The sequence below is a fragment of the Netta rufina genome (genome assembly GCF_964035555.1).
Source record: "Netta rufina genome assembly, chromosome: 7".
NCBI lineage: Eukaryota > Metazoa > Chordata > Aves > Anseriformes > Anatidae > Netta > Netta rufina.
Genome location: NC_140130.1, coordinates 16,317,396 through 16,340,799, shown reverse-complemented (window position 1 = coordinate 16,340,799; position 23,404 = coordinate 16,317,396). Strand labels below are relative to the sequence as shown.

General features: G+C 45.6%; 1 protein-coding gene across 7 annotated transcripts in view; it reads right to left on the bottom strand.

Moving 5' to 3' along the window:
• Positions 1 to 2,779: 2,779 nt before the first annotated feature.
• The window catches only part of NDST2 (N-deacetylase and N-sulfotransferase 2), a 131,728-nt gene continuing 111,103 nt past the window's right edge, over positions 2,780 to 23,404 (bottom strand). For 5 of the 7 annotated variants that reach the window (XM_084290294.1, XM_084290298.1, XM_084290297.1 and 2 more), the window contains 12 exons: positions 20,283 to 20,370; positions 19,807 to 19,961; positions 18,103 to 18,288; positions 17,569 to 17,697; positions 12,940 to 13,122; positions 12,040 to 12,136; positions 10,566 to 10,689; positions 9,224 to 9,398; positions 8,832 to 9,002; positions 6,947 to 7,056; positions 5,352 to 5,454; positions 2,781 to 5,173 (listed from right to left, as the gene is read on the bottom strand). In XM_084290294.1, the coding sequence (XP_084146420.1) occupies positions 5,048 to 5,173; positions 5,352 to 5,454; positions 6,947 to 7,056; positions 8,832 to 9,002; positions 9,224 to 9,398; positions 10,566 to 10,689; positions 12,040 to 12,136; positions 12,940 to 13,122; positions 17,569 to 17,697; positions 18,103 to 18,288; positions 19,807 to 19,961; positions 20,283 to 20,370 (1,647 nt within the window). In that variant the 3' untranslated portion in view covers positions 2,781 to 5,047. Of the gene's footprint in view, positions 5,174 to 5,351; positions 5,455 to 6,946; positions 7,057 to 8,831; positions 9,003 to 9,223; positions 9,399 to 10,565; positions 10,690 to 12,039; positions 12,137 to 12,939; positions 13,123 to 17,568; positions 17,698 to 18,102; positions 18,289 to 19,806; positions 19,962 to 20,282; positions 20,371 to 23,404 lie in introns of all 7 variants that reach the window. The other 2 variants (XR_014618614.1, XR_014618615.1) reach the window with 2 other exon arrangements.

Below are 23,404 nucleotides of genomic sequence, written 5' to 3'. Positions count from 1 at the left end.
GCAAGGTAGGCAAGGCTCCTGTCAAGGAGTGTCATTAATCTGTGAAAACTGCAAGTGCAGTTTGGGGATATTCTGTGCTAGGGTTTCCGTTTGAGCCTATGATCGATTACAGCGTTTTCTCAGGGCTAACTGCCAAATGCAAGCCTTGTGAGCTGTCACAAGGTAACTTCACTGCTGCGTATTGTTAATTGTTGGTACAGTAACAGTGTCTGTGCTCTGTAAGCAATTGTTTTCTGTTCAATGTTGCCTGTTTGCAGTTATAGCATAGCTACTTAATACTGTACAGTCTGCACTGCACAATTACTCAATTGCTGTAAGGGGATGGTGAGCTATAAGAAGGGTAATGCATTAAAAATCTATTGTGTATAGTATGTGTACGTAGATGGCATGCAGTTTGACCGTGGAATGGTCCCTCATAATTTCCTTTGATTTCATGCTTTACTTCACCTTGTTTCAGTCAACCAGGAGTGTATCGCTGTTAGAAATGATGGGGCTTTAAGGGCAAAAATCGTGCAGGGCCTTAGTGTCAACATGTTGTTATAAAACTTGACATGCGCCTTTTCCAATACTTGACTAGATAGAATTCTGAGAACAGTCTGATTTGTGATCCTTTGTTACCAATGCAAAGTAAACAAGCTGGTTTTCAGCCTGCTCTTGCAGTGTCAGAATTATGGATATATGGTCTGCAAGCATTTTGGAGAGACTAGACAAGTCAATAAAGTGATACGGATGAGAATGGGGAGGACTTGTGTCTTGAAAGGCAAATACTCTTTACAGTCAACAGTAGTTTGAGGAGGTTAATAAATTATTTGTACATATTCCACAACAGTATTATAGATGAAAGTGTCAGGCGTACTTTGTTGTACCAAAACCAACTTGTAAAGTGCTTTTCAGTGATAAGAGTTAGTTCTTAAACTTAACTCTAAATGTTTACTGTTTTTTTTTTTTAATTCCACAAGCCATTACTAACAGGGGGACAGAACCAAACAAGAGTTAAAGCCCAAATAACCGGAGGGACGGTACCACTACTCACTCTGTTGCCTACTGAGTGAATGGATTTTTTCTTCCTAGCGTGAGGCAGCCTGCTGGAAGCACTTGTGTTTGTTAGATTACACTGACTTGGTGGCCTACTCACAGATGCACAGTCAGTCAGCAAAGGGATGAACAACCAGCTTCATTTGGCACATTCAGGTCAGTTTGTCACTAATTTTCTTGCTCTGTTGTTATTGCTACAGCAAAATGACCAGTAAGGAACCAAAGGAGCCTCTTAGTCAACTGTGCATTTGAGACCACTGAAAAGCAACAGGACCAGCTTATTTGTTCAAGATGCTTGTTAGATTAATGTAACTTCAGATCATTGTTTCTTTCTGACTTCCAGTATCTGTAGGCTTCTGCCAGGATTATTATGCCTTTGTGGTGCTGTCATCAATTAAAAAAAAAAAAAAAAAAAAAGGCAATTTTCAGGGATCAGATTGTATGTAGAATTGAGCCATGCTACCTACGTAGAAATTCTTTCAGGACCTTTAAAAGTTTTTTTTACTCTTTAATTGGAGGCTCATACCAGTTGTCAGCATTGCCCTGTGTTTCCTGTACTGAATAAAAAGCAGTCTATTACCAAGTATCTTTCTGATTGAATTCCAGAGGTCGTGAGTGAGTAAAAGTTTCAACTTAATGTTGCTGAGCATTCTTTGCTAAGGTTAAAAAAAAAAAAAAGTTTTCTTAGCATTTGTTTTGCCCATTCTCACCTGCCATGCACATTTCCAGTTCTGAAGTGATGTTATCCTGCTACTCTTTTAAAGTCACGGACCTTTCTGATGGCTCAATTTCCTATGCATCAGACAAAAAAAATACATTACAAAACAATTTTCAGGTAATGTTCTGTGATTAACATTATCCTTGTCTTGAAAGCTGACTACTTACGATGAAATTTTCCTTACTGAACAGGGAGTTAAGATAAGGTTTATTTAGTACTTACTTCCACTGTTAAAATGAGTTGTGAGGGTAAGTGACTGTGTCAGTACCTAGTAATCAGCGAATCTCACTGGAAAAGACTTCTGTTGGCTTTTTGAAATTAGACCTTCTGCTATTGTAAGAGCTTCTTTTAAGATGTGGGGGAGGCTCTTCCCACAGCTTTGAAGGGATGGCTGGAAAATGGGATGCTTCTACAGCAGTGTGCTCTAAGAGGAAGTTACCAGCTTTGGGAATGACTCTTCAGCAGCTATATCAGATAAGAACATCCTACATCTGGATCTGGCTACAGCAGGTGATTTGTTTTCCATTACTGTATGCAGTAAAGAACTAGCATAGCATAGAAATGAAGTGATCAGTGGGAAGGGAGGGATAAATAATGAGGATATAGAGCTGCCTCTTGCTGCCTTGACTGAGGGACCATCACCAGTTTAACAACCCCGACATTTAGAAAACCCCTCATACATTTATTCCTGGTACGTTGTTTATTATTATTATTATTATTATTATTATTATTATTATTATTATTATTATTATTATTATTATTATTATTATTATTATTATTATTATTATTATTATTAGAATCTATTTCCTTGAAAATTTACCACAATCTTGAGATAAAGTATGAAGTAATTGTCTAAGTGACAACCTGTAATGGATTAAAAGAAGGAAGATGTGCATAACACCAGCAGTAGCACAGTTCATGGGATCCTTCTGTGTAAAAATAATAGTAATAATAATAATAACAACAATGATAATACCTGCTCTTTTGATGCTGTATTTGTTTCTGAAGTGCCTGGTGAAGTGAGAGCTGAAAGGTGGTTTTACAATTCTGTCACTACTGTGACTATTTAAATAATACTTTCTTACCGCATGGATGTAAGGTAGGTCTACCTATGGGCTGCTGGCCAAGGCCAGGCGATGGATGCATGTCTGGACAGAATGTTGACAGCAAAGCTCTGTTGCTGCAGCTGGGAGCTACTGCAGTATAGCGGGGAATAGCTCTAAAGTCATCACTAGTACAAACCAGTAGGAATGAGTCTCCAACCACAGGTTCTCTGTGCCGTGCTGGCACCTGCAACCCTATAGATGCATGTGCAGAGAAAGACATCTTTAGTACACTGTTACTGCTGCAGAAAGAGCTTACAATTGTTATTAAAACAAACACCTCCCAGATATCAGCTGTAAGAGCTGGAGTAGGTTTTTCTTTTTTTTTTTTTTACTTTACCATTTTAGCAGCTGACGGTCCATGACATCACTCCAAAGCATCACAAAGAAGAAAAATAAGTAGTACATTTATTGAATCCACTTACTACTACTTCTAGCTTTTATTCAGACACTTGTGCTCAGTTTCGAGAGCCAAGAATTTCTTCATTATCATTCAATGTGAATGATGCTGTACATGATCCAGTGCAGGAAGTTGGGCTCTTCTCTCCACCAGGAGTGAGAGAGGTGTTTCTAGTCTTTCTGTCCTGTTTTTTTTTTTTTTTTGGCTGCACAAAATAACCCTTTCCAAGGGCACATGAAATAAAATACTATATTGCATACTATATACATTTACATACAACGGTAAATGCACCATTCATTCAGAAATACACAATACCTAAGGCTCAATGGAAAAGCTTGGTTGAAGCAACTTCTCTCCCCCAACAGGAGAAAAGACGCTCACGACAGTTGTGGAAGTTCCCATGATCTGTGGTCGCATGGATCCTTTTCCCCCTCAAACTGCAGCAATAGTTACGGGCCATCTGTGTCCAGAAAGGGGGGGATGATGGCCCATGTGACTTCAGAAGCCCACGGCTCAGCAACAGAAAACCTGTACAACCATGATGGAGGATTTCCTCTGAGAAAAATTATCTGGCAACTGCTGGAGGAGGCACAGCACCTTAGTGTACTTACTTGACTATGCGCAGAAGTAGTAATCTAAACAACGAGCCCCTTTTGGATACAGGAAACCACTTAGAACTCTAAGCTTCCCCTTTATATCTGAATAGTACTTACTCTTGACTGTTTTTTGCATTTCTCCTTGGACTGTTGGACTGCTGGGGGACTAAACAGGTGTTAGCTATCAGCATACATAGTAGAGACCCTGGAGCTGTTGAAAAGACAAAAATGTTGCTTTTTTTTTTAAAGCTGATCAGACACAGGGAATTGAACAATCTGTTTCAGCCTTATTTAACAATACCTGAGCTTTGCCTCCCTTAGCTACTATGCTCTGCTAACACAGGCCTCCAAAGTGCTCTAAAGGGGACTTACCATTCCTTCCATTACCTTCTGAAATGGCTAAAGTCCTTACAGAGAAATCTTTGCCACGTTGTCACATATGGCAACCTTTTCCCTAAGATAAGAAAATTCTGTGTCAGTATCTGCAGCTTTGCCTTATCTCCCACTGCCCATTGACCAGAGTCATTGGACATCGTATCATACCTGCAAGGCTGCAGATAAGGAGAGGCAATCTTATTTCTGTTACATCTGTCTCCAAAAAGGTGCAGTCCACTACGCCCACACACAGTGGCACTGTAAGTAATAACCGTGGCCACTATCCTCTACATGGGGAGGAACAAGGTGTTCTTGTACCTTGCTGTTGCCAAACACACTGCTAGATAAAAACTGGGGTTCAAGGGACCAGATTCCCCTTTTATTAAGCTGCTCCTCTTTTCTCAGCAGCAGGCTCAATACCTTACCTCTTAAATCTTTTTTTTTTTTTTTTTTCCTGGACTCATAAGGGAAAGACATCAACCCTCCAGCTAGTGCCCATTTCATATACTGAGAAGAGTAATTTAAACATAAAATGTTAACTGCTCTCTCTGCTGCTTGAAGTAGGGCAGGCAACACAAATCCTTCCTGCAAGTAAGAGTCAGAGTGTAACACACCAATAATACCCAAGAATGAGATTTGTACTCCATGCCCCAGGACAGTGTCAGAGGCAGCAGCCCCTCCCAATGGCAGGGAAAGGTTCCACGCACACGTTCTCTGCTACTGCTCATTTGTCCAGTTGTTCCGGCTTGACAAGAGATGGCATCACAGCAGGTGTTGGAGCACCACACATCCCAATGGCACGGGGGCAATGGAGTCCCCCTCAGCTCCAGCTGGAGTTCTGCAGTTCCTCCCTCAGCCAGGTTGGAAGGGGCTGTCCAAGTCTGTTCATCAGCTTGGATAATTCAATGTTGTGCTCCCGGTAGAAGTCTCTTAGGAACAGCCGTGACTGTGTGGAAAAGACAAACCAAATTAGCGTAAAAGAAAATGTTACCCTGAGCACGTTTCTGTCCCTGTCCCACATGTCATTTCCTACCACTGATGGTAGGAAAATCCAGGTTTGTTTGCTCGTTGTGTTTCATGTTTCTGTATCTCTTGCCACCAATAAATTTGAGACAGTTACTCACCGAGGAATCCATATCAGGGTATTTTCTTCCTTTACTCTTTCCTAGGCATTTAGTCTTTCCTCCATCTAGCAGCTGGCACCAAAATCCTTTTGCTTCATCAAATCTGAAAAGGACACTTGTGTTTAGAAGATATAGCCACACGCTCAATTAGTAGCAGCAGAAATTAAATAACTCCACAGCTATTTTGCATTTCAATGCTTAATTTTTTTGTTTTTGTGCTATTCAGTTGTTGTTCTTGTTGTTTTTAGCACTTCACTACTGTGACAAGAAGACCTTTACAACCACAATTGGTTCAGCTTTATGCAAATTTGAGAGACAACTTAGTGTTACTACATTTGTCTGTCAAGCTTTAGTGAAAAAAAAATAATCAATGTTTTAATGTATATAAAATTCTTTTAAAACTTCTCTTTAGTTGAGAGGTGTTAGATGATCCCCCTGTGTGTTTAAAGCCTCAGTGCTTCTTCTCTTGCTAAAACACAGGTATAAGGCAATGCTGGGAACCATGTCAGGTCTATCCTGTCCCTCAATCAACCAAAGGTGAGCTTGAGGGTTGAACAAGTACCAAACTCTGAGGCAAGCTGACCAACACCGCTTCTTTTCTGACCCAGGGTGAAGGGGAGGGGAATCATAACAGCCAGTATCACTACTGTAAGCAGTCCATTTACTATCATGACATGTGCTTCAGCAAGTAAGGCTTTCAAGTAATCTGGTATTTCCTTAAACGTGCACACACCCCTTTAGAAAACTCCTGTAGGAGGAGGGGGCCTGAATTGGTACTGCTGTCTTTACCATTGAAGGAAGGACAATTGCAGTGTGCCTACACACACCGACACACCTACCACCCTCAGCTACCATAGGCTGAGGTAGCAGAGAAGATGCAAAAACAGCTTTCAGCTGCAGAGAGCAATATTACATGATTCAAGATCACCGGCAGGCTTACAGAGTTTCTACTGATATTGCTACAGTTCACCTTGAGCTAGGACTTATTTAATCTGTTCAGATTAATTGAACTTACACTGTGGACAACATCACAGTAATGGCTGAGTAACATCCTTCAACTTAGCAGCAGCAAGGTACTGCCTCTGCTAACTCTTCCTCAGACAGCTCTGGGCACCTGTCAAGTCCACGTCTTCTGTAATAATAAGCTCTTTACCTCGAAACTGTGTAATGTGTCTCTAATCTCCATCTAGGTGAATATAAGAGCAGCCTGTCACACATTTTTATCATACCTTTTTCTGCTTTCTGTCAGATTCAATGTGTAACACCAAGCATAAGGAGCTTTAGTAATTCCAGCACCTTTAGTGAAACCACAAAGACCAAATGGAAAACATCATAATTACTGCTGTGAGAAGCTTCATGCTTCTCCATGACAGTGCCAAAAAACACCCCTCCCCTTTCATTTCTGGAAAGACTAAGTGATGATTTCAGTCTAGTATCTCATGCTATCCAAACACGACCATCTGAAACTAATTTTGGGGTTTAGACATAACCTCTGAAACCGCAGCAGGTCTTGCAGTCAGAGATGACATATTCTTCCAATCAACTTAGTATCACACGTGGCTGAGAAAGCAGCTTCCCCCAAAACAATTCCCCACCTGAGGGCCTGGGTGTAGTTGAAGAGCGGTGTAACTCCCAAGAACTTCTGGATGTTGTCCATTACAGAGGCAGGGTTGTGTCTCAGCTCCTGACCATCCACAATGAGAATCTGAAATAAAAGCAGCCACCTTAACCTCTGGCAGCTTGTGCCGAGTGAAAGTTCTGAGCTTTCTGGCTCTCAGAACTGCCATGGGCCTTCACTCACGTGAGTAAAGGCTACTGACATCTGTCTATTCCAGAGCCACATGGGGGGATGTGGCCCAATGAACCCCAATAGGCTTTGCTTAATAAACTTGTCTTTGGTCAAACTCCCATAGAACTGAGCACTGAGGCGCAGCAGTAGCATGATTTATAGATTGTCTCATGTATCCTTTTTTAGAAGTCAACCATTAGGCTAAGTATTCTTCTGTAACCTAAGATTACTCTCCTGTTACATGTATGATAGACAATAATGAACACTTGTGCTAATAAATTACCTATTCCAAAGTACACAGCAGAAAAACAGTCATGTGAGCAGGAGACCCTGACAAATAGAAAGTACAAGGATGGTGTACCAATACAAAGGTACCACCACAAAGAGCAGCCATACAATGTGATTTATTTCATTATTTTAAACAGTGACCACACCCGTTGGTTTCACTGGCTCTATCATTCCTCGCAGGAATAGTAAAGCAATGAGATTCGAGCCCAAGAATGTGATGGTACATTTATGTAGGAACAGTTGATGTTTGCCTGCTCCAGCTCCACAGACATGGAGGAACGCAGTAACTATGAAGGAGGCAGGCTGAGCTATTGGTTAAATTCCTAATTCTCACACACAGAAGGCATGGGTGGCAGTATTTATTACGCTATCCTGAAGGAGTTCCTACTTGCCACTTCTCCTTGCAATGTGGCACCAGTGACTTGCTCTTTCTGCTAAATATTCCACGACAAATAGCTGGATTGCACCAGTCCTATTCTGACAGTAACCAGGGATATAGGTCTTGCTTTGTTCTGCCTTCTCTCTTTTAGTCTTGGCAGATCTATCACATGCAGTTATTCTCTGCCAAAAGAGCAGCCTAAAGTGACTAATGGGCATTGTAACGCTGCTGGAGTACAGACTGTCTGAGCAGAACTGCAGTAACAGAAAGGAATTGAAAAAATATTTTCCGACTCACCATGTATTAGACAGCTTATAAATGTCTTGGGAATTTAGAGACAGAAATGGTCTGTAGTGTATATTAATTGACCTTCTGCAAATTTGTACACAAAACACAGAAACCTGACATGTCTGCAGTGAAATTTCCCCTCAGCAGACATCTAAAGACTTCACAACATGGAAACTACAAGTCCAAGAGTCCAAGAGCCTCTCTTTAAAGCAAGGAAACCACAACAAGTGGATGAATACCCGCTGGGCCTGTAGAGGGTCCCAGGGCTGCTGGCTGCCTAGAAGAAAGGAAGAGAGTGCTGACACTGCTGTTTGTCCTAAATCTCTCAAGCCTGGAGAGCTGCCTGGGAGATCACAGAATTGCCTTGTACTCATTTACGTTTACAAATGCAGTAAAGTACAAAATTGAAGCATTCAAATCTGATTTCTTACCAGCTTATAATAGGAAGAAGCAAGTGGTGATTCTTGTTCCAAAAGACAAGACAGAATGTGAAATGAAAACAGAACATAAAGGGTTGGGGGCGAGGGAGTTGGGAGGAGAGAGAGGGGTTTGTTCTCAGCTCCCCAACAGTAAACCTCAAAAGGGCCCCAAGAGACCACTCCCTGCTTTGTCATCTCAGTTTCAGGCCAGCCAGCAGGGTTCATCCCCTGGGCCCAAGGGCTTTGCACGATCTCATCCAAACTCAGCAATGTCAAGGCATCATCAGTCTATTTCACCCTACTGCCAAACATCCTACCTGCCCAGAGGGGTAGTACGTCAGCCAGCGCTCCAGGTGAGTTGAGTACCAGCCAGGGAGCAGGCATCGGCTCTGCAGGTTGCGCAGTTCCTGAGGGGCCTGGGATTTTGCAGAGATCACTTGGAAGAAGGTGTAATTGAGCGCCACAGGGTCACTGTGAGCACGCTGGTGCTGAAAAATACAAGCTGAATTAAGGAGCAGGAAAACAAAATTCTACCCTTCCCGCACCAGCTTACACACCAATGCGGACACCCTTTGTACCTGACTTTGTCCACACCCTGCAGGCAGCCTGCATCACCTCCCCTGGCCTGCCTGTGGAAATGGATCCATGGTTTTCTGCCCCACTGGAGCATTTGTCTCGCTCTCACCCAAAAACAGTGTAGGAAAGTTACCTGGTACCATGAGTAGGCTCGGTCAGCAGGGTTGATCAGAACTGTAATGATTTTGGCTCGAGGAAGCAGGGCTGCACCGCGTTTTGGTACCACCTCTGTGTCAAAGTAATTGGCACTCTTCTCAAACATGAAGTCTGTGCTGGCATTGGAGGGGATGGGAAAGAATTCCATGTACCTGCAGAACAGACAGGACGCTGGTGAACAGCACGGCCTGGTAAAGACAAGGCACTGCAAGCTCTAGGAGGAAGATTCTGTTCACAAAAAAGGCCAGAACCAGCCACCTGCCCTGCCACTGACCATTTGTTTAGACCTAAATCATTTGTCTCTTTGTACCTCTGTTCATAGCTGAGACACGGGGTCAAGAGCTTTGCTGTGCCTCACAGAAGCCTGTAAAATCAGTAACACAGAAACTCTAAGACATTTGAATAATGGGAAGGGAGAGGGTAAAGAGGACAAGACACTGTAAATCACTGGAAGACTGCTCTGCTGGAATTTAGACTTAAGAACTGATTGTATCCTAAACATAAACGTTGCCCTCTTGCATGTGGTGCTACATTCAGCTCAAGTTGGACGGCTTCTCCAGGGGACGCACATGAAAGCCCACGCTTTCTATGCCCATCTCTCAGCTAGTAGTACTGCTCTGCAGCACGGACTCACGGGAGCTTCACTCAAGTACCAAATACCTTCCGGTATCTTTTCACCAGTCCTCTAAGTGAGCAGAGAGGTCACACAAGGTCCTGCATCGCGCGGGGAAGGAAATCCCATGGCAGAAATCTGACAGCTGTCCCTCAGAGCCAGACACAGGGGAGTGGTGGCACAGTGCACCCAACTGTCATGCTTCAAGCAAGACACACGGGCAGCTTCTCTGCCCGGAAACACAGTGGCATGATAGTGCTGTTGTGGCTTTGTATCTCCCTGCCAGGTGGAAACACTTTACCGTAACTGCACACTTGTACAGGTGGAGATTGTGGCCAAAAAGACACTGCCGTCAGCGTAAGAACCCAGGAAGAACTTTTCAGTGAGCACACTGCTGTCTGTTTTATGTGTCAAAGGAGAAGAAACCTCATGACAGCAGTGGGTTCAACGAAGAATAATTTTTTAAAGCTAAATCATGCCCTCAAGTATCTCCTGGTGAACAGTTACTAAGATCACAAACTACCTGTCTTGCTCCTGGGAGTAAACAGTTGGATGAGCAGGAAAACAATGTGCTGAGCAACAGCAATGAAAACAATTGGTCAGAAATGGAGAAGCTACTAACAAGTCTAAGGTGGACACAGAGACAGACTCGGGAAAAGACAACACGTGCAACTTATCACGGAAGAATGAATGTCAGGATTCTTACCAATCGATTCCTTTATGATAGTTGGGTCCATTGAAAAACTGGATCTCCTCAAAGGTGGATGGACTTGGGAAGTTACTGGTGACGGCTGGATGCAAGGTCAAGAAGAAGTGCACAGCTGTGGTGCCTGCAACAAGAACCAGTTAACGGGACCAGGGTCACACACAGTTGGCTGAATGAAAGGCTTTCTCTGCACAGAACAGTCCCAGATGGCCACACTCCTGTTACACACAGCTAACACACCCCTCAGCACACGCAGGTTACAACAGCAGACACACCAAACACTTTGGGGCTGAGCATGGTTCAGAAGTTCAGTCCCAGACTTTAACTCATGCAGCTGGTTTAAATCACCTCCTCAGCACAGCAGCTGCCACCTGTGGCAACTATATTGTGTTCTTGCCATGGCTGGGCTACTCCCATCCGTTTTTTCCCTGTTAGCACAGCCACACTGTCACGTGGCAGAACCCAGACTGCTAAACAGACATGACCTGGGTACTGCAGGACAACGCCACACACTTGGGAAGGAGATGTAATAGGGGCATTAGTTTCCTCAGATGAGAATTCAGCTGGACGTACAGCTCGGCCTGCCTCTGCTGTGGATGTTTCCCTTAACCCAGCCTAGCCTGACAACCCTGCTCTGCACCCAGCTGTCGGGCTCCAGCAGGTCAGTAAATTGGATGCCAGGGGAAGACTTTCTTACTGTGCCACTGCAAGCAGCCTGGGCCACGACACAGGAGCCATACTGCACACACACCAGCAGAGCTTCACAGCGACACTGGCAGGAGACAGCAGTTTGGCTGGGAGAGCTTCCTGCCACAGGCAGGATCACCATTTGCTGCGCATGGCTGGTGGCTGCTGTTTCAATGCACTACAGAGAAAGCCAAGGTTTGAAAACCTGGCTTTGGCTGAAGAGATCTTGCTGTCTTCAGGCTAGAAGGGAGTCCTCAGGACAGTACGTACAGCTGGCCATGTTGCTGCCAACCATGATGCCGCAGCAGTTAAGAGCTGGTGACAGAGGTCAGACAAAAGAGGATCTCAGCCTCCTACTGGCAGTGACATGGAGCATGCAGTGCGCACAGAGATCTGTCGCAATAAAAGCACTAGGGGACATTCATCGTAACCTTTGCTAAGCGTGTGTTTAGTCCTGCTGACAGCTTGTGTCTTGTGAAAAACTAAGAAAGGTCATGGTTTCTCTGAGCTCGTGGGGAAAAGCCAAAACACAGCTCTGCAGGTAGGGCTTTTTCCTGCAAATCAGGACTGATCTGAGGAAACTGCCAACATGCAAAGTGACAGACTTGCCAGATTTAGTTTAGAACAAATCTGACATTCTCTGAAATATCCTCTGTGGTCATTTGGCAGCTTGCACGAAGGGCAGCCATACAGATCTACAACAGAGATCCTTCCAGCTCTCCTCTCTAGAGGAATGAGATGAAAGTTGCAATCTACTTTTTAGATAAATTAGAAAGATAAACATTACCAGTTTTCTGAGGTCCCACGATGAGGAACTTGGGGAGTCGATCACATGTTTTCTCTTTGGACCAGATATCCTTGTGCCTCTTATCATCGCAGGGATTCTGCAGCATAAGAGATGGGATTAAGCATTACCACAGGAGCAAATGGAAAGGGGAGGAAAAGCTGGAAGGCCAGTCCTCCAGGGAAGATGCTATTAGCATATGAAGAACACTTCACAGCCACACTGCTGCTCTGCCAGGCATCAAGAAGAATTAGAGAAAACAGGAGGGAACATTTTCAAACTCCAAAGTGATACAGGAGCCAAAGTCCCCCTGAGAGTGTTAACCACAGGTCTTGCCCTACGCAGCCACACTGGGTGGGGCCCCCCCGATAGTACAGCTCAGCATCTGTGGAATTCTGGCAGACAGACAACTCTATCACCCTCAGCTAATTTCATCTGCTCATTACCATGCAGAGAGCTGCTGTGCTGGGATAAAATGGAATAAACATGTTTTTATTTAATGAACATGAATTCTGCGGTGTGAAATTACTTTACGATTAATCACATTAACATGCCTGCAAGCTTTTCCAGCAACAAACAGGGCTCCTTTCCTCATACACTTAACATTTCACAGCACCTTGCTCTAATATAATCCCTTTAATGATCCAAACTTCCACCAACCTCCTTCCAGCCACCTCCGACAGCCATCCTTGCCTCCAAGCTCACACTGTGATTGTGGCCTACCACCCCTGGTCCCCATCCCTTCCACTTTGCGATTTGCCCCCTGCAGCCTGAAGCCACAAAGGTTAAACCTAACGACTTCATGCATTACCGCGCTGTGCTCTGCAGCAGCAGTCTCTCTGCTGTAAGTGTGGGACACACCTCTTGGAAAACCACTAAGAGCGGTTAAAACTGCCTTCTCACCTGCCACAAGGGATTCTTCTCCTGGGGAAAGATTTCGAAGTACTTTTTTGCAAGTTGGACAGGGGGCAGTGTTTGCAGGCGAAGATTGGTCCAGCACTGCACAAACTTGACCAGGCTCTCAAAGGTGTACAGTCCCAGGCGGTCATTCCCATAGTTAGACAGGTGGGTCATGAAGATGCTGATCTGAAAAGAAGGACATGGGATGCTGCTAAAGCAGGTAATGGTGCTGTTTCCTCCTGGCTTGTTTGTGCTGCCAGGAAGAGGTTGTGTGCACCTCAGGCTGCCCTGCCTGTCTGGGCTGACAAACAGCACTGCACCACTGAAAAATTAAATATATTTTGTGTTTGCAAGGCAGCAGAAACTCAGGACGGAAGGAGGGACACGCACCTCTCAGTAACCCCTGGGAGTGGCGGCAGAGGTAAGCTCTGCCTGTGAGTCCTGAACAGTTTCAAAAGCCCCTTCAGGTGGCTCTGGGACATATTGGGGAACAGGGATTAGGCAGTGACTCTCTCTAGACAAAAAACAGGAGCTTCCCCTCCTCTCTCCAAGGCACTGCCAGGGCAGCTGTAGCTGCAGCATCTGCTCCATCCATCAGGGCAGCCGCTGGGAGCGGGGCAGCATGCTGCACACCAGGGCACAGGACAAGTTTTCACAGGAGTTATTCCAGGCCTGCAGCCTGTGCCTAGGGGAACGCAGTGGATTTCTGTCAATTCAACCCAGCAGCGCTTTGCCAGAAAGGAGGCTAGAACCACACCAAGGCTAGAAATCAGCAAAACAAAAGCAGCACGTTAAGGCCAATGGAAGAATGACTGTATGTGTGACAGAGCCCTCCGCATCCAGTGCCTGCTGCTGCAGGGAGGGGAAGGGACCTCAGTAATGGCAGGGACACCCACTGCTCAACCCTGGTGAGGCCAGCAGGCAACAAGAGGCTGTGTTGGCAGGGGGCAGGAATGGCCTTCCTTCTCCTAGTAGGGAAGAGCAAAAGGAGGAAGGGGGAGACAGATGGGTTTGGATGAAGAGGTTTGCTGGCACTCAGGAGGTCTGAATTCAGTTTTCTGCCCAGTGTCACCACGGGCTGTTACCAGTGCATCTCAGCTGGAGCTGCTGAGTGATAGTACCTCTGTGCCTGACCATCCCCAAGACACTGGAAATTAATTTAATCCTGTCCATGAAGGGATCACACATCAGGGTCATTGCATATGCAACAGCAAATAGTGGTGGCACTCTGGGACATGCAGAAACTGAATGGAGTTAGACAGTTATCACATTTGGCTGCCTGTGAATTTTTCACTTCTGGTTTCCTACCGAGCTGACAGGGGCCCTGCCAGACAGGCTGTGGCACCCACACTTCAAAGAGCAGCGTGCACTTGGTGCTGTTGTGCAAAAAGGATGTGCTCGGTTCGACACAGCAAAGCACAGAAAGATCTGGGCTGTAGCGTGGAGCACACTGGAAGGCAAAAGGATGCGTCTCCTGTTGTCTTTTGCCCATTTTTGAGAGACACCAGGAGGGTGGTGTGATAGCAAAGGGTGCCTCATCCCCTGACATACTTGTGGATCATTTAGATGAAAGGTTTGCTGCACGAAGCGCCTGACCCAGTGCCATAATCCAAGCACTGCAGCAGGGAGGACACAGAGCACAATCAGGAACACTTTCAAGGTTTGCAGAATAAAAAGCTTGCATGAGACCAAGGTTAGCAACTATGTCTCAAGACCAATTGCATTCAGTAAGATCTTCATGCCATCCGTGTCTCACGTAAGTAATGCTATCATCTGCAGACAGTCTCAAGCAACGTGGCTCACAAGACAAGACCAACCAAAGAGACATTTCCCCAATTGTGCAGTCACGTCCTGTGACCCCTGTACACTGGTAGCCAAGGCCAGGCAGCTTGCTGTGCCTTGCCACAGCTATGGCTACCAAAACAGCTCTGTGCGTTCCTTCTGGTAGAACCTACATTCACAATGGCATGCTTTCCTTTCTTTCACGCCGAGAAAAATTCAGAGGAAATGGCACAGAGAGCCTCAAATACAGAAAACAGGAGGGTAAGAGCATCCTTACAATACATAAAAGAAGCAGCTGTGGGCACAGCATTAACCTGCTGGGTGTGCAGTATGAGCAAAAGTGTTTGTAGGATGATCAGAAAGATGCCCTTTGCTTCTGGGAAAGAGACTGGGCACAAGGCAGCCCATCCACCGAACAACAACCATTCTTTTTACTGACACCAGACCGTGTTCACTAGTCAGAAGATCAAACATCATCTGTTTGCACTGTGGAGTTAATTACATGCACACAGGCTTGGAGACTCCTGCATGTGTATATCCACTCAAAGAGAGCTGGAAGCACCAGAAAGGACTGAAAGAGACTGGTCCAAGTTTGCCATGGATCACTGCTGGGGCCGCGGGGTTAGCCAGCTTTCTATCAAGTCCGTGAGATGGCTCTATCAGTGAGGGAAGGAATGCGAGGGCCTGAGTCACTGTGCAAACACAAGCAATGAAGAGGAGCTTAGAGCACGATCCTCCAATGCTGACAGAGAGAGAAATGCTCCGCTGCCAAAAGGAAACGGAAATGTAAACATGGGAAACACAAGAAGGTGTCTGAAAGAGTTTTAAAAGTCACCCTGAAGAGCCAACAGTAATTCTGACAAATAAGCTAATCCTGCACCAGAGCACAATCTTTCCAAACTTTTACAATCACGGATCACTGCCAGCTGCCTCGATCATCATACGCTTATCAGCAAAGTTTACTGGGTAGCTCTAGAAACTATGTTTCTACAAATTCCTTGGCACAGCCTCCTAGACCAGCAATGACCTCTTCATTAGTCTGGTAACTGGTTTTCCAAGAGAGACCTATGGCTCTTAAGTTTCACAGTGGTTATTTCTGCAGGCATTCTTTAAGATCTGACTATTATAAAGTGGGACAAGGTAGAATAAACCCTACATATGGAAACAGCAATGCAGAAAAGCAGGGGTTACAGAGAACAGATCAGTTTCTTTCTATCTGACCAATGATGTCAAAGATCACTCAATATGCACAGCCAAGATTATGTTTTGCCTTACGACAGACTTTTATTAAGGAGGTTTTATTAAGGAGGTGGATTTACTTGTTGTGTGTAAAGCTCACGGTTTTGTCTCTGGTGATGGGGACTGAAGGTTGGCTTCCAGAACAGGAAGTATAAACCCCTATGGTTTTGTGGCTAGGCCGTTGTAGACTCATACTTCCACAGATCATATACCAGGCCAGAGCTGGTATCATTCAGAGAAACGCAGGGCCTGTCTGTAAACTACAACCTGCATGTGATGCACCCAGAATGTACTGCAAGGGCTTTTTCACTATCAGGGGTCTAGGATTAGAGAGGGACTGAGCTGTAGGAAAAAAAAAAATTAAAAAAAAAAAAAAAATTAAGCTAATTATGGGAAAAAGTTTGACTTCTGATTCACTGAGCTTCTGCACCCCCAACCAAAGGTAACTAAAGCCACACATTCAACTCTGCAACCAGAGCCACTGATGTTACGTGACAAATCCCACAAAACAAGTACTCAGTGGTTGTGACCAGGGTGTGCACCTAGTCAGAAACACCCTACTTTCTCTCAGATCTGCTTGCATGGTTTCTTACTCAAACTTGGTCAGCACTTGTGGAAAAGATACATAAAGGAGAAGTAAGAAGGTAGAAATTCGGAAGTTCCAAGTTAGACAATCTAACATCACGATTTAAATCTGTCAGGGCAATGCTCATTCAGAAGACGGGATGACAATAGGTGCCAAATCAGATTTAATAAGAAACAAACTCAGGTGAAGAACTGAAAGTTACTGTACATATGATCAATCAAAAAGAGCAGCAAGTTTTCCTACTGCAGCCAGTAAGTGAGGGATTGCAATCTATGGTTGGAGAGGGCTACGAAGCTTCATCTCCTAATTCTATCCATTCAGCATTTTTTAAAAATATCTTTTTCTTTTTTTTTTTTTTTGTCTCTTGACACCTAGCACATGTTCCCAGCTTCAATGGGAAGTGAGAAATGCATGTGATTAGCCATCTGTGACTGAGAATTGGGAAGTGGCTGGCTGCAGTGTGTTGGGGTTACTAGAGTAGTTTGGTGGTTTGATGGAAATGATTAGTATTAAAGGGGAAAGAGAAACAACTGCGTCAGACCCAGATCTCCCAAAACTGCCTTAGGGTGACAGCTACACCACAAAAAACAGCATCCAGAAATTGCTTCAATATACATTATGAAAGAAAGCGGAGAACATCCCATAACAAAAGCCCAGAGAAAGCACTTGTTCTGAACAAAAGACACCAAGGCACATCTCAGCTCTGATTCATGAAGGTGCAGCACCCTAGGTAACACCCACTCCATGTTGGGCCACGCTCACCACATCGCCCTGGCTAGCTTCTATCTGAGGAGTGTTGTGCTTCTTGACGCCCAACACTGATGTTTCCTTGGCAGTGTGCAAAGCAGTCTTAAGTAGCAAGTGCTTCCTTGGCCCTTTTTTTCACATCTCTTTACCCTCACACTGGAGATACCCACAATGCAATAGGTTATTACACTGAATCCCCCAGAGGATTCAGTCCTTTCCCACATCATGTGCATTAACTGAGACACCCACATAGTGATTCCCCTTTCAGATGAGCTTACCGGGTTCAGGAGGACTGTCAGGAAGAGTTCACCACCACGAATGCTCTTGTCCAACTCCTTTGAGCCACCAGGATATTCATTATAGAAGATAGTGTGAGTAAAAAGACCGCAGGTCTGTCGAGGCAAAACCTGACAGAGAAAAAGAAAATGAGACTAGATGCAGATGCAGCAGAAATCCATGAATGTGTCAAAGCATCCCTCTATCGATCAATACAAAGAGTAAGGGATATAAGTAGCATAGGTTCAGCGGACTCTGATATTTCTTCCAGCCATTTACTCATCACAGTGCAAACGAGTCAGTGGAACCTCAATTTAGTCTCGTTGTGCTTCATTGTGCTCTCTGTTCAGTACTGACCTCTGAATTGCACTGATAAACAAAAAACTGGCTTTAGCCAAGTTCCTTCGCTTCACTCCATTATTTTGGAAACACGGGTGATACTGAGATTAATGTGTGTGGTGTAGGTTATCAGGAGAGTGTTCCTCAGGCAGGAATTCTGCCCTGCCCATGGGCTCCGCTTCCCCAGCTGTGCTCACCATGATTCCATTATGGATGAATCCACGCCGGTACCGGGCAGGTCGCAGGTGTGGGTATTCCTCTGTGCTCGTTACCTGGATGCTCCAAACAGATTTCCACGCATCATAGAGTTGTGTGTGGACAGGATAAACCCCAGAATGATGTGGAGCTACAGCATAGCCCAAGTCTGTGGGAATCCCATGCTCCTGAAAGCAGAATATGCAACCTGATCATTCAGTATTGAACTACTATCCTTACTAGGGGTCATACTTAGCAACAGCCTTCAAGTTGGAGCAAAGGGACAGAGTAGTAAGAAATCTCTCTGAATTAGGAAAAATGAAACGCTTCTTGTACTTCTTGCATTATACATCTATAGAAATAGGAAGGGTGATTCCATATCAACAAGGACATTCAGCACTTGGAACAGCTGCTGCAAGAACAGTCTTATAGCTTGCAGGTGTGATAAGTCAGACTAATTCAAAGCCTCAGGTCAGGCTCCTTGGTTACTGAAGACAAACTAATAAATGCTGTTAAGTGACACAACTCACTCCCACAATGCCTAGATCTAAGTCACTAGAGGAGGAAATCAAAATTTCCTTAACTGTTATAGAAGGAAAGGAAGACAACAGCTGGGATCTGCCCTGAAGACAGCAATTCAAAGAGAAGCAGGCATGAAGTAAGAGGCTGCTCAGGCTGAAGATATTGGGCCTGAAGCTATACTAAAATTACAGGAAATATCTGAATTTCATGGTTTTTAATTCCACTATGTGGTTCTGGTAACAATATGAATGATGACAGCTCTGCCCTCATGGTGCACAATAAAACCAGAGCCCCTAAATGAAGCAACAGCCTTCCCTTCCCACTCGTAGCCTGTTTTATGTTAAATACGTATAATTGTGTTCTGCGCTTTGTCTCTCTTTGCAAGAGACTGCAATGTTACTTAAGCATGAATAGAAGAAGACTAAATTGTTTCTATAATGCTGCAACTGTGCTCTGAATTCAGGATCATTCCAACTCTGCATGTGTCATGGGAACATGAGACAGCAGCCTGCTATTCCCAAGGGGATTACCATCAACAGAACCAAACTAGGGGTGAAAAGGACGTATCTTTTCAGAGAAACATGTACACTACATTCAACTCCGTGCTGTAAGCACAAAGCAGGCATTGTGTCAGCAATGCAGGATGTTCAAGGTTTCCCCCCTCCTCTGCCAAAATCCAGGGAGTTTCCCCTGGACTTCCTAGATAAGTGACTCCCTCCAGCGCTGTCTGGGGAGGCCAGAGCCAGGCCTGGTAGCACACGGAGCATTTTATGCTACCACGTAGGTGACTTTGTACAAAGCCACTGCGCACAAGGATGGAACAGGAAATGCTTTCTCACTGCCAGGGTTTATGCATTAATTGGATTTGGATGGTAATGCTACAACAAGTTCACACCTCAGCAAACCAGAGCCTTGGGATTTGCACCCTGGAATGTGGCGGAGCTGCCTGGAGCCATGCAGGTGCCAGGAAACACTTCCCACTGCACAGGCAGGCATGCGAATTCTATTTCTTGCCTGAAGACAGCAGGAGGCATGCACCTATTTAAATTTTCAGGGCTGGCTTTTTTAAATGCAGATGTGTTACTAGGCTAGTATTTGTGTTCAGCAGGGTCTGAGCAGCTATTCCGTGGGAAGAATACTTTAGGATTGGTACTATAAAGGAGATAAACTGTGATGCCCCTTACCACAGCAAACTGTTTGTTGAGCTTCATCTGCTCAGCCAGCACAGTGACGTTGTGGAAAAGATGAGGCTGCATGTGACTCCACATGTGAGGGAACCACCAGAACTCCTTCCTGTGCTTGAGCAGCATGTCATCCCCTTCATCTTCCTCATCTGTACCTACAGAGAGCAGAAAGGAAGTGTAAAAACACAAAGCAGAAGAGGGGCTCCGTGTTTCTAAGCAGTAGCTAATCCCCTGCAATGCTGAGTCGCTCCAACAGAGAATCAAGATTTAATGTGTTACACACACACACACACAGGGAGCAAGGCAGGGAGCTGCCAAAAGCTGCAAGTGCTAGAAGAGATGCATCAAATCTGTCAAGAGCCACTAAGAGCCATACGGGAATGTGCCCCATACATTGCCATAGCACCATGCAGCAACTGCAAGCATGTGGGCTGTACAGAGGTGTGGGGACAACGAGGTGCCAGGAGCTTGCTTACCTGTGTGGTAGAATTTCCCTGAGAAGCCCAGGTTGAAGGTGAAATTTGGGACTAAAGTTCTCAGCTTATTCTGGGTGCTCAGCAAAGCCTGTTTGGATTAAAGGAAAAAGAAACAGTCATACTCAGTTGTTCTGTAACATTCCTCTGTGCTCTGCTTGTGCCCAGTTCAGCCTGAAGTATCAGAGGGGATGGAACTAAGGCACTGCTACCTGTGGGTTGGAGCAGGGTAACCCAGGGTTCCACATACACAGCCCCTCCGTGAGGTACCACCTTGCCTGACTGAACGCTGCCACTTTAAAGCCACAGCCACATACATCCCCCACTCATGCTCTCCACCTCACTGTAAAGGACCCAGAGTGTCTGTGCTAAGGCAAAGGGACAAAAATCTCACCTCCATGGAACAGGCCTTAAATCTTCCCAGGCTCAACCTCAACGCTCCCTTCCTCTCCCTTCTGGGCTGGGACCTTGCTATTGAACCCATGACAGAGAGGTATCCCTGGCTCTGTGTCCCTTCAAAGTGCCAAAATCCTTTTACAGCAGTAAAGTTTCCTGGATTCTGGACAGAAAGCCTGGGGGAGCTGACATTCACAGTCATGTCATCTCCTGCAGGTTCTCTCTTGCTCACTTGTGTCTGCTTTGAATGTCTGAGGTAATTGTTACAGCCAAAGGGAAGGAGCCCTGTGCCCCAACCCCAAGGTCTAGTGCACAGAGTAAGACAGCAGACAGACTTGACAGAAAAAAAGCAGCTCAGTGTGCAAGAAGGACACAAACTAATTCCAGCCAAATTGTTCCTGTTCTAAAAGAGTAAAAAGTGCAGCCCTGAAATGCATGCTCTGCTACTACCCGCGTGCTTTGGGGAAACTGTCCCCGGTGGAGCTCCCTACGGGAGCAGTTCTTAATCAAACAGGGACCTGGCAGGGGCGCCATTGGCAGGTGCCAGAGGCGGTCCTGTCCCAGACAGTTACTTACATGTTAATGGCTTTTCTAGAAAAGCAGCGGCTGCACCAAGGTGATGACTTCTCAACAGCAGGTTTGGGCTAAATGCAAACATACAAGCAACTTGGCACAACACTGCAGAAAGCATACAGACTGCACAGAGATGGGCACATCTTCCTTCAGAGCTGCCCCTCCTTTATGGGGCACACAGGAGCACAGCAGCGCTGCCTGCACACGGCTCACGCCCTCTCTGAGGGCATGAAGTAACCAGGCTTCCACACCTTTCCCTAGAAGCACTTAATCGCTTCTTCCACCTCTCCACACAAACCAGATGCAGCCTGGGACAAACTTGTAGCAAAGATCCCCGCTCCTACATGAACACACGCCTACCACATCCTCATCCCAGTTCCCACCCTGGAGTGGTATTTTGAGAGACAGATGGCACATGACATCTCCAGTACCCACCACACGTGCATGTGAGGCTTTAAGAGGTGGCCCACCAGCAGCACTGCTGGCTGAAGCCTTCCTTGCTGCACAAGATCCAAAACAAGCAACAGGAAGCCGAGTTCCCCTCCTGTAAGGCTTGGGGACTCACCCCAGGCCAGGGAGCACAGTTTAAGAGCTGTGCACCTCTCTGCAAAGAAGCATCTGTCTGCCCAGCAGGGTGACAATACCACTCCCAGCATGGGACCAGCACTTGGAACACATCGCCCAGTACCTTAGGCAGGAAAACGCCCCCAGAGCTGTCCCAGGTCTTTCCCCTTCTCCCTCCAGCCCTGCAAGGCACATCCCGTTCCTCAAGCTCGGGCAGGGAGGTGGAGGGAGGAAAGACAGCAGCTAAGAGGCTTAGCATTCCTCTGCACGGGAGGGAGATTTAAAGCCTGGCTGGGGTTACCATGACGACACATCTGACGGTAAATCCCAAAAAGCTGTGCTCTGGCAGGCAGCAATCCTTTGTGTCCGGGGAGGGACCCAGGGAGAGCCTGCGGAGCCCTGCAGAGCCCTGCCCTCCTGGCAGGTGTGAGTGGTGTGCCATCCCTGCGTGGGTACTGCTCCTTCTCACGGCCACAGCCATGGGGTGGCACAGCTCATGTCTGAATACATGTCTTTCCCATGCATGGGATAAAAGAGACTAAGGTGCCAAGCAAAATATTTGGAAATTCCTTCCAAAAAATGATGCATTCACCATCCCCTAGCATATGGGAACATGTGTGTAGTATGGTGAGAGAAGGCAGCTGTGGGAACGGGCTAGGAAGATGGCACTTCTCTCTTCTGACACCTCTGCACTCTGCTTCTCTTCTATAAAGAAGGATGAATATGATCCTACTAATAATATCTTACAGGTGACTCAAGTGGCATTTCATTTATAGCCATAACGTGCCCTGAGATTCTTAAGTGAAAGGCAATCAAGGAATGTGGAGTACGTTATGCAGTAAGATATAAAATAACTAGCCAGCTGCAAACAGATCTTCATATTTAAGACATTTGGTACTGGACACAGAGCTAATAGTTTAGTTGTCCCCCATCTCTAAAAAGGTAAGTTTCTTACCCTAGAAAACCAACCTCCCAACCCCCCCAAGTATTTCTCTTTTCTAACTATCTTCCCTCCCCAAAATCCTTCTCCTTCCAAGAGGTATGCGTGTCCACCTACAAGCCCTTCCCTGTCTCGGCTCTCTGCTAGAAACGGAGGAAGGCCCACCCCAGGAGGAAAACATGGGGTCTCCAGGAGATTCTCAGAAAAGTGCTGCCCAGCAGAGCTCGTAAGTCCACAGCCACCAAGGCCAGGCTGACTTCCCACTTGTCACATCCTATCAGAGTCTATCAGCTGCCATCAGTAATACAGGGCTCAGCTTTAAGTAACTCTGCTATGAAATTTTTATCTTCCAAGAGTGTTTGCAGTGATTTTAGCTGCTTCGTACCAACCCTGAATATTACCTCCCCTATCTCAGATCTCTCTCTAGAAAGCAGCAAAAGAAAAGTGGGAAACAAGGATGAAAGGTAGATCCTGGGGACCCTGAGGATACTGTGAGTTTGGGAAAACAGTATATGGACAAATGAAGAGGAACAGGATAAAAAATGGAATTAAAAAACTAAGTGCCCTTCTCAACTGCTCATGCGAAGCATACTAGGAACGTGTTGCAGAAACACCTTTTCCATATGAACTGCCCCTATGGACAGCAGCACAT